The sequence below is a fragment of the Saccostrea cucullata genome, unplaced genomic scaffold (assembly GCF_032062105.1).
Source record: "Saccostrea cucullata isolate Sc308-1 unplaced genomic scaffold, CSIRO_AGI_Scuc_v1 ctg580, whole genome shotgun sequence".
In the NCBI taxonomy this organism is placed as follows: domain Eukaryota; kingdom Metazoa; phylum Mollusca; class Bivalvia; order Ostreida; family Ostreidae; genus Saccostrea; species Saccostrea cuccullata.
This window is the reverse complement of record NW_026928121.1, coordinates 249,855-269,173: the sequence shown is the minus strand read 5'-3', so window position 1 is coordinate 269,173 and position 19,319 is coordinate 249,855. Positions and strand designations below refer to the sequence as shown.

At 33.3% G+C, this 19,319-nt stretch overlaps 1 protein-coding gene across 1 annotated transcript; it reads left to right on the top strand.

Moving 5' to 3' along the window:
* Positions 1-1,324: 1,324 nt before the first annotated feature.
* On the top strand, positions 1,325-11,978 carry LOC134276490 (potential E3 ubiquitin-protein ligase ariadne-2-like). The gene is made up of 14 exons (XM_062758740.1): positions 1,325-1,384; positions 3,158-3,376; positions 5,079-5,146; positions 5,572-5,635; positions 6,212-6,362; positions 7,170-7,291; positions 7,428-7,537; positions 8,010-8,127; positions 8,258-8,308; positions 8,484-8,657; positions 9,037-9,180; positions 9,732-9,800; positions 10,154-10,237; positions 10,725-11,978. Exons 2-14 carry the CDS (start codon positions 3,158-3,160, stop codon positions 10,794-10,796), a joined length of 1,446 nt encoding a protein of 481 aa, XP_062614724.1. The 5' UTR covers positions 1,325-1,384; the 3' UTR covers positions 10,797-11,978.
* The last annotated feature ends 7,341 nt before the right edge of the window (positions 11,979-19,319 follow it).

The following is a 19,319-nucleotide window of genomic DNA, read 5'->3' as shown; positions in this document are numbered from 1 at the left end:
TGTCAAAGGATATCCCCCCTAAGATCCTGAACCCATTCCAGTGATAGTTTGTCCAGGTGCACAATAATACATGGCAAATGAATGCTTTAAATATGCCCCAGCCACTTGGCACCACTTGGTGGTACCACTACAGCCCCATATTGAAAGTGGGAAATGATATCTGTAAAAGCCCTTTACCTTGCCCCAATAATCATTGGTTGACACTATGTCTTCAAAGAATAGCTGTTCTCTAATAGGTTTTTTTCGGGATATAATGTAAAAGCCAACGTCCAGGTTTGCCTACTAGCCCTTTGTGGTCCCTGGGACCCTTTGAAAGGTTGACAAGGGATACTTCCTAAGGCCCTTAATCCATCCCCAGTGATAGTTTGTTCAAGTGGCCAATAATTGATGACAATTGATTGCTTGAAATATACTCTACGCACTTGGCACAACCTGGTGGTACCACTACAAACCCGTTCTTATAGCAGGAAACAGAAGTCCTGGGGTCCTTCTACCTTGCCTTAGTTACGATATGGTGGGCACTTTATAAATCATGGGTGTAATACCTGCCTCTTATATTAAAAATGCTCTTGGAACCACTTGGTGGCACCACCACCACTTATTACTGATAACGGTTATCAATAGTCTTAAAGACCCTTAAAGTTGCCCGGATTATAATGTTCGAGACATACTTCAACGTAGTTTACACTGTAATTTTTCAGTTTACAATCGATAGAGTAACCAATTTCAGGTTAGCTTATTGGCCCTGTCATATTCTTGAGGTCGCTGAAAGAGTTGAAAAGGCATTCTTCTTGAAGTAGTTAAACATGACTGTCTTAGTGCTTGTTTGATGAAGTGGACTAAGATGATTGAGTAATTTATTTCTATTTTTTTTTAGTTTCAAAAAAAGAACATTTTTTCAGGTGAGCCTTACTGCCTCCGAGTGTCTGATTTATTACATAATTAATTTTCGCTTTAATTATCCATTCATTAACCCTTAATTATCTAAAATAAAGTATTAAAAACAGTGCTGTCTCTCAGTACTCTCAGTTCTTTGATGAATTTCCTTATTGGCTGCTAGCTTCTACGGGCTTAGTGGCTGCCGTTATTGGCTGCTAGCTGCAGCCTGGTATATTTTTGAGCGTTTTCTACTGCACATTCTGTTCCGGGGGGGGGGGGTAATTGAGATGATTTTGTTATTCAAATTTTTTTCATAATTATCATTTTGAATTTCATATTTTTTCTGCACTTTCTGCACAATTATCGTACAGTTTTCTGTGACATCGTTTTCTATTTGAGCAACAGTTCTCTATATCGAAACAGTTGAGGTACAAGCTATTAAAGCTAGTGTCAACTTGACGTCATTTCCGTACTAAACATTCTATTGTGTTGAAAAGTAACGAAGGTTTGTATACCTTTTTCATGTATTTACTCAGATATTTTGAGAACAAAAGGGGGTTCCTTTGGTAATTTAAGTGATAAATTAATAAATTCATTGCATTAGAGCAGACTTCAATACTCTGATGAAAAATATAGTGTTGATTTGCGTCATCTAATATTGGAAACCATTGTCCTGATCAGCTGGATTTTTCTCGCGTAAAATCAATTATGAATTCTTTATAAAAATGTTTTAGGTAGTGATGTAACATATTTATACTTACTACTGCAAAAACTTGTTAAATAATTGTGCCACTCGCAAAATTAGAACTTGTTTGTCTTCTGCCTGTCTGCTGCCATCATATTAGCCTAAGTATGAACTCTTTACAAACAGCCTCACAAGTTGTTGGGATTCATTCTATACAATAATGTAATACGAAGAATTGGGTCGAATCATTTTTCAATTTTATGTTGGTATGATTTTTTTGATATCAAAAATCTGTATATAATCTAATTATACTACACAGATAAGTAGTTGAATATGAAAGATTTTTTTGGACGCAACTTCCCTGATTTTTGTGGGAAGTGTTAACGAGGCCGAGTCTAATTCGAGTGCGCATCACTTTGCGCAGCTTTTTAATTTCATGCAGTCATTTCTGTGACAGTACACCTTTGAAAATTATTTTAATTTTAATACAAAATTAACATTATTTGTAACTCCTACTGATCTGAAATGTGATTTTACGACAATTATTGAAAAAAGAACGTTGAAATGGCTCTGACAACGTCACCATTTTCAGATTTTGTAAGCAATGCATGACGCTGAAGAATGACGCAGGACTCGCTTGTATGTTCAAGACGTCCATTGATATTATACTAAAAACTGATGACATAACTTCCTAAGAGACATACTAGAAGATTAAAAATTGCTATTTATGCCGAAAAAAATTGTATGCACTGATAATTCATCAGCAAAATATGTATTTATACTGTAATATGGCAATTTTAGAGGTATTTGGCTTCGAAAAAATAAACTTAGTAATTACTACCTAGACCAAACGAGATGGTGAACTTTTTTGAAATTTCACAATTTGGTGACTTTTTACATTTACTTTCAATTACTTGAATGAAAAGGAAATCCCTAGGGCAGAAGTACAAAAAATATGGAAAAAATGTAATAATTTGGCGATTTTCCAACAAATTCCCATAGGGTCCAATAATAAAGTTTGACAACATTTAAGATGGCCCACTAAGAAATCGGGGTGGTAAACATTCGATTTTTTAATCCTGAAACAATAAATATAACAGTAAAAATTAATTATCAAAAAATTGTCAAAATCCCTAGGGCAGAAATAATTAGACTCGGCCTCGTTAAATAGTATTCTATTTAGAGGGGCGTTTACCTACATCCACTTCTCTGCCCAAGCAGTCATTTTGTTATTTTGGATAATGTATAAATGTAGAATTGATGACGGCCTACAGTTCAACTAACATGACTGCTTGCAAAGAGAAGGGATGTAGGGGAAAGCCTGTCCACTTCTCTAATGAGAATTTCTTAAATAGATATGATACTCTGACTGCTAAACATTCTATATGTGTTGTTGGAAAAAACTGTTGGTTTGGAAAAAACGACAAGTTATTAGTTCACTTTAATGACCAGAAAATTGCCAAAACTTAGAATATACTGTTGACAAATTAATTCCAAACAAGGAAAAGCCAATGATGAAATTAGATTTTTATTTTCATTTGAAAATATGTGTACTATATATTTTCCAACACTGAAAATTTTTTTTCTTGGCAGATGTCTATGTCAGACGACTCAGATTATGATCACTCCGATCATATGGATGACGATGATTATGATTACGGAGGTTACTATGACAACGACACTGATGACCTTGACATAGATAAACCAAAGAAAAGCGAGGACCCGGAGTACTTTGAATATGAACTTCTGCAAGTGGAAGATGTCGAGCGTTTACTTAATGAGGAGGTGGAGGTACTCTGTAGAGCACTTAAGGTAAATTAGTGAATTGTAATTTGTTTTGTTTATTTTCAAATAAAGTATTTATACAATTGTCTCTGTATTTACACTGTTTGATGGAAATTGAAAGTTAGGGTATAAGTAACTCTTAGCACTCACTCGGATTTCCTTGGATGACTCGTACCTCGCACATAACCTCGGACGTCAACGGTGATCTAACCATCTTGCTGATTCAGTCATGTGATCTTATTCAAATTTTTTTCAAATGTCATACATTTGAAATCGAAGTTATTTTGTGGCACACTCAACAGATTTTTCTTGCTTCTGAAGTCTACTAACATGAGGTTGTAATCAAAACCTGTTTACGATAAAGAATTGCTCAAATTAAGAAACATTTTCGAAGAACGTTATGCAGAGCGAAAATATGAAATGAGTGATAAGGCAGTTTCCGGCGGAGAAATGTATGGATCTGATGCGTATTCCTCCACTAATCACATCCGAGGTTTGAATGGAGCATAGCGGAGTCAGCCGAGGATTGCCGATTGCTTTGCACTCACTAAATAGCAGGAAGAAGAAAATACTAGTACATGAATTTCTGTCTTCTTGCCACAAATGTATGCACTATTTGCTATAAAAGCATTTGTAATTATTAGGGATGTCAACGAGTACCCGGTTAACCGGGTACTCGATCGGACGACCGAGTATCGAATACTAAAATCGGTACTCGGTTACTCGGATGTATATTTTAAAATATTTCTAAGCTTACTTATTAATGCATTAAAACATCGGTTTTAAAACGTAAAATGTTCATTGCACTTGTATATACAGTAATTAGGGTTTTCTATGCCTCTAAATGACCGTTATCGCTTGTGGCAGTGTTTATACAGTAATTACCGTGACCAAACACCTGATGTACCTACCCGGGCTTTTCTCACCTTCGACTGTCGTCTTCCCTTATATTTAGTTTGCTTTAATTATTTGTTTTCATTGAACATCGTTTAAGGTCCATTATATTTAAACAAATTAAATAATTTTGTCAATTCTCCAAGAAGCCGTAAATTCTCGGGAAAAAGACAGACGATATTGCACGTGCGATTGTTGATTTGGATGCATTTGATTACATGCCAATTAATGCAAATGGTTGAAGGCAAATGCTTTAAAAATCTTATGTCCATCGTTGCTCCAAACTACAACATACCGTATTGTAATTCTATGAAATCTAGGATCAAAAAGTGTACGAAGATCGTATATATCCGCTCTGTTATAGGATAACTTGATCAAGTTTATACCGTACATATAGCTCAGACAACTTATCACTTGGACATCAAACGCACTAAAGAGTTACATTACAATTACGGAACAGATTTATTTATTTTTTAAACAAAAACACTGTGAACCATTTCTGATTTTATTTCTCGTATTTATCTGATAAATAAATTGAACTTAAAAAAATGTTAGATTAAATTTCGTCGGTTACAAAGTGGTCATAATTGTTACAACGCATTTACAGGTAACCTCCCATCGGTTTTATTTCTACAAGAGTTTACAATGTTTTACAGTTATCAATTAACTTGATCATATTTATTTACACTTTTACCGAGTACCCGGGTACTCGATCGGAAAAACGTCCGAGTAACCGAGTATCAAAAATTGACCGATTTGACATCAGTAGTAATTATATATGTCTTGATTTATAAGTTTTAGTGGTATTTTGATTTTCTTTCTTGATTCTTTTCAGATTGATCCATACCTTGCCAAAATGCTGCTACAAGTTCATGGTTGGCAGAAAGATTCCATTATTGAACAGTAAGTTTCTACTAGGAAAGAATTTGCAAATAATTTGTTGGTCAATTGTCATCTACGTTTGATTTAATACAGACTTAATGTGCTCAGCAAAGTGAAAACTTGCAAGCTTGATTGAATCATACTCTGAACATGCTGAATGAAGTCAGTTTTGTGAAATTGCACTTCAATACATTTACATCAAAATACATATTGAAATATAAAGTGTTGCTCTTGGTTGTGTTTGAAGAAATTAGTGGCACTTTATAAACTCGAAGACTGTATGAGTTTACTTGTAAATTTATAATCAGATTAGAAGTAAAAAAGCTTGCCTACAACATTATTCTTTTCAAGGAAATTCAAAAGATGGAATATTATCAGTTCTTCAAATTCATGTAGGAATTATTTTTCTTTTGTCTATTATTGGTAATGATAATTGTAAATTACAGACACAAGAAAAGTCCTTCAAAGTTGTTGGTAGACTCCAAGATCATGCCTGCTATTAAACACCAGGTAAAGTCTTTGCAAATTACACAATACAATATAATATATAAATATTATTATTAATCATATATCTTGTGAATAGAAAAAAAATCAATAAATTTAAGTATTGTAATGTGGAAAATATACTGGTATAATCATGATAATAAAAATAGAAGTTATATTCAAGAAGGTTAGGAATTTGTGGAACATTATTAGTTTTTCAGGTTAATTTGATCAATATTTTATTAGATAAAATCAAATTCCGTAATTTGATTGGACATTACAAGTTGCTTATACCTGTATTACTATAAGTTCTCTCCTGAGGATGTATAAAATCCTCCAGTTTTTTTTATCAAAGAGAAACTCTGCATTGTGGCGTCATGTTCTTTACCTCCGGCTTAAGTTAGGTGTATGGAAATTAACACCCGACTTCCTAACCAATCAAATTTTGTGTTTCAAGCTAGATTGGAATCAAAAACATTTTATATCTTGACCAGATTACATGACTCCTTAAAAGCATCAGTATGTTAAGTAAAAAGCAATTTTAGTCTAACTATATGTTGACAATTTCAAGAATGACTCACATATGAACATTATAATTTTCAGGATGAAGCTGTGGGGGGTCAGAAGGAATGTAGTGTCTGTTTTGAACAGGCTCCATCTAAAACATTCAGCTGTCTGACATGTGGACACATCTTCTGTAAAAACTGCTGGGATTTGTACTTCCAGATACAAATCAAACAGGGAATCACCACAGGTGAATTTACAAGTTCAGATCAAGCATACTCTTTACCCTGTTCCACAGTCATGATTTAGACACATTTGTTGAATAAAAAGCTGTTTTTTGGAATAAAAGTTTTCTTTATTAGAATGCATTAGGGGAATTGATTTGCACCTGACTGTTAGTGTAATATAGGGAAATTCCTTTTAACCCCCTTCCCGTAGTCACACATTTTAATGCATATACCATTTCATTTTTCAAACGCAAAATCACGCTATATCGCTTCCCCGCAATCGCACATTTTCATGCACTTTTAAAAAGTTCTTTTAATCTTCAATTTATCACCCAATTCCATATATTTTTAACTTGCATAAATCTCATAAATTAAGAAAAGGTATTTTCTTATAAAAATATACGTCATAATATTTTTTACGCTAAACTTTAGAGAAACTTGTACCATGCTACATGTATAAAGTGCTTGCGGGGAAATGGTAACGTCATATTTCTATGACTTGAACATTAAGTGTATGTTGCATAACAATTCAGTAAGTTGTAAAGAGTTAAAATATGAAAGTATACTTTACATTTTCTATCGAATTTCTTAGAATTTTTTTTTCTTCCTTTTCTTAAAGTAACTTGAAGTCATGCAGAAATTATCCTTTTTTCTTTATAAATCATTTCAATATTTGATTTGCAAGTGATAACATTTACATTTATCTTTTCTGAAGTTGAAAACACAAGGATTGAACTGAAATGTCTTAATGTATGTTTTAGCTCTCTGAAAATTATCTTTGTCGGAGAAATCTGTCCGAGACTTATACAGTGTATTCTTTTTGTTCCTAGGCATTGAATGCATGCAGAAGGACTGCCATATTCTAGTTCCAGAAGACTTCCTTTGCAATGCTTTATCCAAACCTGAGCTACGAGACAAATATACACAGTTGTCCTTCACGGACCATGTTGAGGTTTTTGTTTGAAAAATTCATACTTTATAATTGACATTTTAGGATGAAGTGAGTTAATAACTATTTGTAACACTGTTTTTATTTATTTTGTTTGTGAAAACATGGTAAAGTTATAAAAAAATTTCTGCATTTCCAGGCCCACCCAGAGTTAAGATTTTGCCCTGGTCCAAATTGTTCTGTGGTGGTTAGATCTAAGGAACTGAAGTCAAAGAAAGTGGAATGCAGTCACTGCAAAACCACATTTTGGTAAGAGATGAGTTAAACAGGTTGTTAATATTATGGACTTCACTTCTCTTCAAAATCAATAAAAGAGAATAAGTTAACATAAAATTGCTGGAGATCTTTAATTATTTATGTCCATTAAGGGGAAAAAAATTCACATATATGATTATCTGAAAATGAGAAAAATTAATGAAAATATTTTCCTGTCATATTCAAGCTGAATGATCTCACTTATATGGAGTTGAGTAAATTGAATAGAATTCAAAGTATTAAGTTTACTCAAATAGAGACAGGTTACTGTTAAATAAATACAAAGGCACATGATGTCATCATTTCATTCAAATTGTGTTATGAATTTCTTTGGAAAATCAAAACATTTTGCAATATGCAAATTTACACGAGGAACATATATGTAAGATTATTAAAAAACATAAAAACCTATAAATAATGTAGGGGCTTTTGAGTATTTATTTTTTTTTTTAATTTGTTTTTCCAGTTTTCGTTGTGGTATAGACTACCACGCTCCCACTGATTGTGGAACAATCAAAAAGTGGTTGACTAAGTGTGCTGACGATTCCGAGACCGCCAATTACATCAGTGCTCACACCAAAGATGTACGTTAATAAACACTGCTTCACTTTGAATCTAAATTGGAGTTTAAATGTGTTGATTTGATACCTGAATTGGTTGTATGTCTGAAAATGAGTTAGGAAGTTTGACTGTCATTTCTTTTCTTTTTTTCAGTGCCCCAAGTGTCACGTCTGTATAGAAAAAAATGGAGGTTGTAATCACATGGTAAGTGCATTTCATGAAAAGTTGAAAATCTGCAATTCCACTTTTCAAATAATGGCTGAAACAGAGATTAAAATAAAATTTAATATAAAACACTTGTGCATATTTAATTTGACAGCATTTTTTTTTTTTTTGTGGAATTCAATAACACTAGTTTTTCCTGAACTTTTTGTTTTAGCAATGTACAAAATGCAAGTTTGACTTCTGTTGGATGTGCCTGGGTGATTGGAAGGCCCACGGCAGTGAGTACTATGAGTGTAGCCGCTACAAGGAGAACCCTAACATTGCTAACGAGTCAGTCCATGCCCAGGCACGGGAAGCCCTCAAAAAATATCTCTTCTACTTTGAAAGGGTATGTAGAAACTGTATATCGCTATAAATAAAGAAGAAAGTCTTAATTTATAGCAAAAAAAATAATACTGTGTATACAAGGCAAGGAGAGAGATAAAGAAGAAAAGGGGCAGCTATTTCAAATAACACTATATGTATGAAAATGCTATACCCCATTTGCTACAGAAGTTGTTTGGAAAAGATTCTTGTTGCAGAGATCAAACTAAAAATGTATGTACAATGTAATGTCATAAAAATATGCACAACTTGAAATATAGATTCCAGGCAAGTGAAAAACATCTTTCAAAAATTGTGAACAAGTAGCTTAAATATGTAGCTAGATGACAATTCCTGTATTTAAGAATCAGTGATCTTAATTTTTCACATAAATTATGTTGTAGTATGAGAACCATGCTAAAAGTCTCCAGCTGGAGGAACAAACTCTACAAAGAATCACCTCAAAGATCCAAGACAAGGTCATGAAGAACACAGGCACCTGGATAGACTGGCAGTATTTACTGGATGCCGCCACACTGCTCAAAAAGGTAAGCCACCACACTGCTCAAAAAGGTAAGCCACCACACTGCTCAAAAAGGTAAGCCAACACACTGCTCAAAAATTTAAGTCATCACGTTGCTCAAAAAGGTATGCCATAACACTGCTCAAAATGGTAAGCCACCACACTGCTCAAAAATGTAAGCCACCACACTGCACAAAAGGGTAAGCCAACACACTGCTTAAAAATGTAAGTCATCACATTGCTCAAAAAGATAAGCCACCACACTGCTCAAAAAGATAAGCTGCTATACTGCTCAAAAAATAAGCCACCACACTGCTCAAAACGGAAAGCTACCACACAGCTCAAAATGGAAAGCTACCACACTGATTTACAAGGTAAGTCACCACACTGCTCAATAAAGATGAGCTGCAACACTGCTCAAAAAGGAAGGTTGCCACACTGCTCAAAAAGATGCAACAGTGCTGTTGTTTGAGAAAAATAACAAGCAGCAAACCAGCCAAGATTTGGGACCATTTTATATCGATTTTCAAGATTCTGTGACCTAAGCAATCACATACTTTTCCTTTATTTTTTCAGTGCCGGTACACTCTTCAGTATACATATCCATATGCCTACTACATGGAAAAAGGGGCCAGGAAACAGTTGGTATGTATGAATTAAAAGACTGAACATCTCATATCCTCAATACATACATACAAAAACTCCTGATGTAAATTATATTGTGAATACAGTGGAGTCTCATTTATCTGGACGCTTTGGTTCCTAGTCAATTTGTCCAGATATGTGAAGCTTCCGGATATCTGAATTACCAGTTAAACAAGACAAAAAAACATAATTAAATTCTATTCTGATGAAAAATCGTCCGAATTCTGAAGCATCCGGATATCTGGCGTCCAGATATCTGAAGGTTCACTGTAGTTTTAGGACCATTAACTGCTTGTATTTTCTATTCCAGAATTTTGAATGTATTTTTATGTGAGGCTATGCTCAATTTTCAGTTTGAGTACCAACAGGCACAGTTAGAGGCTGAAGTTGAAAACTTATCCTGGAAAGTAGAGAGAGCAGAAATAACAGATAGAGGGGTATGTTAATTTAAGCAGGACAAGGAGAGGATTTTATTTTCATGTTGCAGCTACTCATTGCAGATGTTTGAAATTTTAGCATATACTTTGTTGAGGCATGCCATATGATGGGATATATGTTTGTATGAATCTTATGTCAGCTTCCAATTTATCAGTGCATCTACCATAACTGAACTTGTGTTTGTGAGCATTATTGTGTATATTCACATCAGAGCAGGGGTATTACTAGTGAGCATTGGCTCACAGATTTTTAAATGCTTTATGCTATGAAATTCTGTTGAAACTCAAAACATAATAAAAATTTCAAATTGAAATAAAGATAGGAAATCAGAAAAACACAAACTGTATTTTCTTCAAATGTCTTTTGAGTGAATCCCTTTAAAACAAAAAAAAAGCTCTGTACACTGTACTTAACAATACCTGGTTTTACTAATGTATGCATGTAATTTTCAGAGGCATTTGAAAAAAAAATGTTTCTAATTGACAGGATCTAGAAAACCAAATGGATGTAGCAGAGAAAAGAAGACTGACCTTGTTAAAAGATTTCCTGGAAATATGAAGTTTCTTTGATGCCATGTCTGTGTGAATGTGAAAGGAAGAAATTATTTCTTTACTTATTTGATATCAGTAAAGTGCACCAAACATAAAAATGTGGTGAAAATGTCATTTTTAAGTAAGAGTTAGCCAAATTTATCTTGTACATGTATACAGGATTTTATGGATAAATTATCAAGCTATGAACATTGTGGACTGCGATTATTGTTTCATGACACCAATTCTAGGAGGCTTAGGTATGCATGTTACATGTAATCTGATTTTTAAAATACTTTTTACAGTAGAATGTAAAATTTGTTGTATTTTCTACAATCATGTGCCATGACCCAGGTCAGTCTGTGTCTGAGTTGCGATAATGATTTTCACGTCCAGCGTGATGCCCTGCAGAAAAAAAATTATTTATCATCGAGCTTTCTATCCAATAGACAGTATTGACAACCATTTCCAGGGTTAGAAATTTATTGGATATTCAGAGGCGAATGGTTTGATTTTCAAACTTCAAATCAGATTTTTGTTTTGTAATGTTACAAAAATGAAATTTTGTGGAACATTTCTTTCAGTGATTGAATTGGTATTTTTTCCTCCAAAATACTTTTAAGTTATTAACATACCTTTTCCCTCAAAATGTGTGCTTCTCTGCTAAAAAAAAATATTGGAAGGGAAGTCATTTTTACAATGGAATTGAATGGGAAAAGAGGTGATTGTTAATTAGTTATTGCTAATTGTTGTTACATAACTATTTAAAATACTAGTCAGGTGACATTTTGTGTGGTACTTACCATTATGTATTTATTGTATTTATTTATGTCTGAGTCGTTGATGAGTGTATGAATGTATTTATTCTAAATGGTTTATAGAATAGTGCCCATTTTATGTCATATACAGGTAAAATTTTGATCTGTATGTTAGCATATACAGCGTATGTATTTTTAATGCATGTTACTTAATATTTTATTGTGCAGTGCATTTATATGCTAAATACAAGTTTAGTGGATATCTAAACCAGTTAATTTGACAAGAAACTATGTACAGGTTTGAAAAATCCCCCCAGAAAAATATTAATCCTTATTGTTTAAATTTGAATTTTAAGTGTTCTCTTTTTGAAAAACAAATTTTCACAGTATATTTTAAATGCCATTTATCATACCTGCTTGTAGTTTTAGTTCTGGTGTTAGACAAAGAATATGCTTAAAACTAGTGGATGTACAAGAATGAATTAATTTAAAATCACAACATTCCAAATTTTACTTTCATCCATCTTTAGTCTTACTTAGAATAGTTTTGAATCTGAAAAAAGGAAATATTTGTACGTATCTTTTAATGTCTTTCCTCAATATTTGTTCATTTAGGCCAGCATTTTTTTATTTTTAGGTTTACGAACATCAGAATGAAAAAGTCCCGTACGAGGAGGAAATAAAAATAAAAATAAAATTCTTTTTGGGATACATTATCGACTTTTCTACATTAATTTTTGCTTCAATCTTTTTTATGCTTTCCTAACAGGCTCCTTGCAACTGAACACATAGTTACAAAGGGGAAAATAAAACCTTTGTTTATTTCATCATCTACCAGTTGGGGCCAGTGATATTTATAAGTCTTGTAATGTTGGACAAAAAAAAAAGATTTTTTTTAAAATTATTTTTTAAAACTCTTTCAATATATATCTTCATTTTTGTTTTCAATATGTGTTAGGTGAAAGTGTTGAAATTGTTCTAAAATATACTTAACTTGAGACCTAAAATAATAATTCCTTTCATAAAACAGACAGGGAGTACTGGGGAGTAGGATAGAATTTTTTTTCAATCAATTGTAAAATAACTTTTCTGGCTGACACAAACGATACTACATGCCTGTATATATTTGATTATACTTGTTTATTTTTTAATTAGTTGAAATATTTTATTTCTCTAGGCTATTGTTTATTTCTTCCTCAAATGAACTTAACTTCTCTGATAGTTTTATTCATTACATCTGCTGCATAAACTACCCTTTTCTGAAGAATGATACAAGACTGTAAGCTATAACAGAGACCTAAACAATGTCTCTGATAATAGCTACCATGGGCAGTTTTAAACCTGTGGGAGGAAAATAATTTACAGACAGATGACAGATACTTTTGAATATGGATACGTATTTATCTCGCCAAAATGTCATCGTGCAACAAAGTCGTCAGCATTTTATTTGTTCTCAGAACGGGTGAAACGTTTTGAATGGCACTCCTATCGATAAATATTTACATTAAACCAACCTTTAGTGCTGCTATGGACTACATTCATTACCCGCCATCATGCATTTAAAACCGGAAGTACGAGTTCGTAAATTTGAAATCTCGATCCCGACTCAAATTTGACATCGGAAAGAAAAAATTCTGTTTTTCTCAATTTTATTTTTTTTCTGAAAATTCAAAAACTTGAGCGGCGGGTTTGTAAACCTAAAAATAAAAAAAATGCTGGCCTTATTGTGCATATATCATTGATACATATTCATGCTTGTACTCTGACATGTATATTTACTGGTAATTGAACATTCACACTTCTGACATTTGTTGAAAATTTTGGAGATTTTTATGTGGCACTGAACTTATATTATGATCTAAGACTTGAATAACATGTTTGCATGAAAGTTCCAAAATGGAAACTGGCCAAAATTTCATTTAATAAAATTTCCCTAGAAAAATGTAAAGAAGTAATCAGACAGCAAGCACTTGATAGGTTGTGAAACATTTGACAAAATACCTTGTAATGTCAGTTTTATTATTTTTTTCTGGAGGAATTGACATTTCCTCTATTTGGAAATAATAAATCAAATTGAGATTTGAACTCTTCTGTAAACATCTACTATAAAAATTTCACTTAACATTTTCTTAGTTCACTGTTTATTCAGAGTGAACAAGAGGGAACTGCCCAAAAAAATCTTATAAATAACGTGTATATTCTATACTTAGTGCTTTGCTCTTCTGATGCTATTTATTCCCCTTAAGATATTTTTTTTCATTTGAAATCATGTTAATATTATGTATGCTTAAAACTACCAATATTAAATGTATTTTATTTTGAACACCTCTGTAAAGCATTTGCACTTTTTCTAGTATTATTTTTCAATCAATTTAATAAGCCTACTGCTAATTATTATTTTTTAATGATGTGAAAAACCTTGGATTGTATATGGCTATATTTAGTAATTTTGGATTTGTCAATTTCTTTTTTATAACCCTCCCAATTACCCTCCCCCATCACTCATCCCCATCACCCAGCCCCAACCACCGCCCACTTTTATCTATAGACTGAGGATTTCAGTTTCTAAAGAAAAAAAAAAGATCGGAGGAATAAGAAAAATCACCTACACCAAAAGCTGTTACAAATAATCTAAAAGAATTAATTTTACTCATTTAAGGATTTTTGGTATAAAAGGGAAAATAGTCGCTTATCATGCTTATAGAAGTATGTGTTTCTGATCATGTATTTAATTTATATTTTTGAATCAAGTTTCTTCAAACTATGAAATGAATGGTCTTTCAGTTTATATGAGAATGAATTGTACACATTTCATACCAATATATTATTTCATATAAACTGTCTTGCATTTGTCCTAATTAATTTTGAATATATGAATGACTAAATTTTCCGTTTCACATTCTCCTTGAGAATGTAGCCCATCAAGGTCATTGTATACATTTATTCAGATTTCAGTCGGTGTGCAAAGTTTGTATTTTTCATTAAGTTTATCACACATCAATAAACTGGTTTTACTACAAATTATGTTTCTTGCTTTATTCACATTTAAGGATACCTACATGTAGTAAATATATTTATTAATTGGAACTGCTACAATTTTTGTATCCTTGCTTGAAAAGGGGTAAGGTATAATTACAGTGATCAGTAGGGCTGGGCAATAATATCGATATTTCAATATATTGCAATACAATGACAACAAATATCGTATCGCAATACGATTTTGTAATATCAATATATTAGCAATATGCTAAGATTAAGGAATTTTGTCATAAAATATAAAAATTGACTTGTGAAAGTTTGTTGTTAAGACAAACAGTAAAACAGAAGTTGTTTTGAGAGAGTATTTTAGAGCATAACTTATATGAAATCAACAAGATTTTTTTTTTCGTGTTGGTCACTTATCATAGTTATGTACATTCTGCACGTAAATTAAAGTAAATATAGTAAGAAAATGCCTTTTGAATTACATTGAAAATATTGCAATACATATCGCAATACAGTTAAAAATATCGCAATATATCGCAATACGAAATCTCAGGCCAATACCCAGCCCTAGTGATCAGGATGTTACATTTTGGGGTACCCATCTCATACATGTATCTGCAAATCGTTTTGTACCACTGATTGAAATTAATGAGACTTTCACAGAATCTTTCATATAGTGCCATTGTGACCTCCTAATTACTTTCTGATCTGACGCATATTTTGGTTTCCCATAGCAAAACATGGACACTGCCGTTTTTTCCCCATTTTTAGGTCACCTGAGTAAACTCAGGTGACCTATTGCTATCACTTTTCGTCCGTCGTCGTTCGTCGTCCGCCGTTCGTCGTGCGTTAACATTTGAACATTTTCAGCTTCTTCTCTGAAACCACTGAACCAATTTCAACCAAATTTGGCACAAAGCATCTATGGGTAAAGGGGAACAAAAATTTTGAATTTCATGGTCCCTGCCCCCCTGGGGCCTGGGGGGTGGGGCAAAAACCACTAAAATTAGTGCAATCTTTAAAAATCTTCTTCTTTACTCCTGGACATCAAGCAGTCAAACTGTTTGCATAATTGTAATCAGCATTGAGTCCTCTACCAAAATTGTGAAATTCATGGCCCCGGGGTCATGGGTTCTAGTGCTAGGGCGGGGCCAAATAAGTATATAGTGAAATTGCATTATTTCTTTGAAAATCTTCTTCTCTGCTACTGGGTATTAGATAAACCTACTAAGTACATAGTTATGATGAGCAAGAGTGCCTCTACCAAAATTGTGAATTTTATGGCCCCAGGGTCAGGGGTTCTGGTGTAAGGGTGGGGCTCTATAGATTATAATAGTGAAATTACATGAATTCTTTGAAAATCTTCTTCTCTGCTCCTGGGTATTAAATAAACTAACTAAGTGCATAGTTATGATGAGCAAGAGTGCCTCTACCAAAATTGTGAATTTTATGGCCCCAGGGTCAGGGGTTCTGGTGTAAGGGGGGGAGGGTCTATAGATTATATAGTGAAAATACATGAATTCTTTGAAAATCTTCTTCTCTGCTCCTAGGAATGAAATAAACTAATTACATAGTTATGATGAGCAAGAATACCTCTTCCAAAATTGTGAATTTTATGGCCCTAGGGTCAGGGGTTCTAGTGATAGGGCGGGGCTCTATTGATTATATAGAGAAAATACATTGAATCTTTGAAAGTTTTCTTCTCTGTTCCTTGGTATTAAGCAGATGAACTACCTATATAGTTATGATGAGCAAGGGTACTTATCTTCCAGAATTGTGAATTTCAAGGCCCCAGGGTCAGGGGTACCATAAAGGAGGGGGGTGCTGTACTTATATACTGAAACTAGATGAATTGTTTGAAATATGCTCCTTGGTATTAATCAAATATTTTTGAAAAGCAAGGGTGCCTTTTCAAAAATTGTGCAATGTGTGGATCTAGGCCTAAGGATAACAATGCAGAAAGAAACCACACTCAGGGGTTCATGTGTGATTGGGGCATTACTGATCATGCTAAATATTACTGATTACTTGAAATGCATTTTTTGTTCCCCTACCCTGCCTATGGGTATTAAGTAAACAAACTTAGCAGCTGCTAAGTGTATTGTTATGATGATCAATGGGGCCTCTTTCAAAATTGTAAATGCCATAGCATCTGGATTAAAACATGAATCAAATTCAATCACTGGAAAGTTGTTGCATAATGCTCAGGTGACCTATAAGGCCCATGGGCCTCTTGTTTTAAGGGTACCCATCTCTTATCTGCAACTCTTATTTTACCACTGAATAAAATTTAATGATTTAGATTTACTATACGTCGGATTGAGGAAGCTAGCATCTGAAAGAAAAAAACTGGGAAAATAACTGACATCTTTTATGTTCTGAGAAACCTTTGACCAAAACTGAGAAATCTCCTAGCTCAAAAATTCTCATTCTATTAAATGTGTATGTGATTGTGTGTATTTTGTAATTATTAATCTATTAAAATGGGTGAACTTGACATAAATACAAGGAAAAGGGTTGGGATGTGGGGTTAACAAGTCTTTAAATGATACATCGCTTACAAAATTAACTGTAAAACTCTCATTTTTGAAAAAAACCCTCCTCGTACAATTACCTTCTATTTAGAGTTTAGAAAAGAGCAAACGAAATATAAATTACTGTTGCAAAGCAAATTTAGTGGCAATCATCATCATGTATTATAATAGTCAACAATGCACAAAATAGTACAAATAGACCTGGTGTTGCTGATTTTTACTACTTTATACGTATGGAATGAAAATTAGGAACAGTAATTTATCAAAAAAAAACACGAACGACACAATACTTAGAACAGAACATAATATGACAAGTATCCTCGGAATTTCCGAAATAGGATCAGGTACCCTAGAGAATTAAGCTGCCACTGTCGACTGGGCTCCTAGTATTGATATCTAACTTAAAGACATAACAATTCATAGAATGATAAATATCAGTCAAAATTATACCCAGTGCTATGTTATATAATTCATGTATAAGATGTAACAAGATCAATATAACGACTATGCATAGAAAGAACAAAATGCTGACTTGAACGAGATTGCAAAAACCCTCTAACATAAACTTATCTGTCAGAAGCTTGCTTCGTTTTAAGAATTGATTGTAATCTTAGCATTTTCTTGAGTATCGAATAAGTAGGATGATGTAATTATCATCTCCCGGTGATAACGGGATTTTACTAAATAAAGAAAGTTTATGCAGCAATATGCCTTCATCACATGCATACGGAGTTAATATCTCTCAGCTAATTCGATATGCAAGAGCATGCTAGATCTATATGTATGTAAAATTTCTAAAACGAGGTAAAGTATTGACAAACAAGTTGATGAAACAAGAATATCAACAGTCCCGTCTAAAGTCATCATTTCGTAAGTTCTATGGTTGATATACAATGACCTTGCAGTCACCAAATTAATACAATTTATCATTGAGTCAAATGCTGACTAACGTTTTTCATACTTATTGTTAGTCCATATAAACACATTAAATTGACAACGGATTTTCTGTTATTTCCCGATCATGAAAAGGAGCACCGGTCGGCAGGGGATGCTCACTCCTCCATGGCACCTGACCCACCTCTGACGCTTCGGAGGTCCGTATTTGCTCTGCTCCTTTTTGGTATTGTTAAATAGACTTAGGTATTGAGTCCTGTGCAATATCTCTATATAATTCATTTAAGGTGGTTACTTTTAGCCGAAGTTATTTCACTTGACGAATTAGTTCTTAGTTGGCTCTTATCGTCTTTAGCAAACATCCAAACATGAAACAGACTCTGTGGTATCTTTTATTTCGATTCAATATAATTAACTTGTCAGAAAGTACAATTTATCATTAGGTCGAATGCTGACTGATGTTTTCATACTAACTGCTTTTTAAACACTGAATTATCGACGTATTATTCTGTTTCTCTAATCATGACAATGAGCATACGACAGGTGTGACCAATCGATAGGGGGTGCTTACTCCGTCGTGGCATCTGATCACACCTCTAGTGTCCATGTATTTATAGAGGATGTATATAGAGTCGGCATATGAATGAAAATAACTGTTGTTAATGGATAAAACCTCAACGATATATCGTCGATATACTAGTATCTGATTGTCGAATTGAAGACAGCGTATATAATTACCAAAATATTGTTTGTCTGCAAACGTTTACTGCATTAGACATTGCTGGAATCTTGCTTCAGATATTGCTGCAAGCTTTCTGCAACGAACCTAAGGAAACCAAGCAAGCATATGCAGGGTCTTTGTGTTTGAATCAAGTTTGTGGCAAGTTTGTAACAAGCTTACAGGATCAACATTTTATTATGCAAATGAGGTTTGCTTCAAGTCTGAAAGAAGCATTATATTTTCTACGGAAACCGCGCTGATAACTAGTAGCAAACATCGCTAGTAACACTACTGGAAACATTGCCGCAAACAGTTCAGCTACTTTTCTAAGCACATTCCTGTCTTTAAGCAGCAAGTTCACAGACAGCCTTTGTCTTGATCTTAATAGAGAAATTTACTAAATTTAATATATACCGGTATACATTGTATGGTTTAAAAGATGTCGCCTCTGAAGCGTTGTTAGTCTATCTTTATGTTCCCAGAAAATAGTTCTATAATATTCATAGTTAAAATGTAATATAAAATGTTTTTATTTATGACATGTACATGTACAGATAATTAAAAAAAAAACTTTTGCACAGTTAAAGTTTCAAAAAAAATACCAGTTACCTAATTGATTATGTGAAAACATAGAGAAATTTATTATAATTGGTTTAATT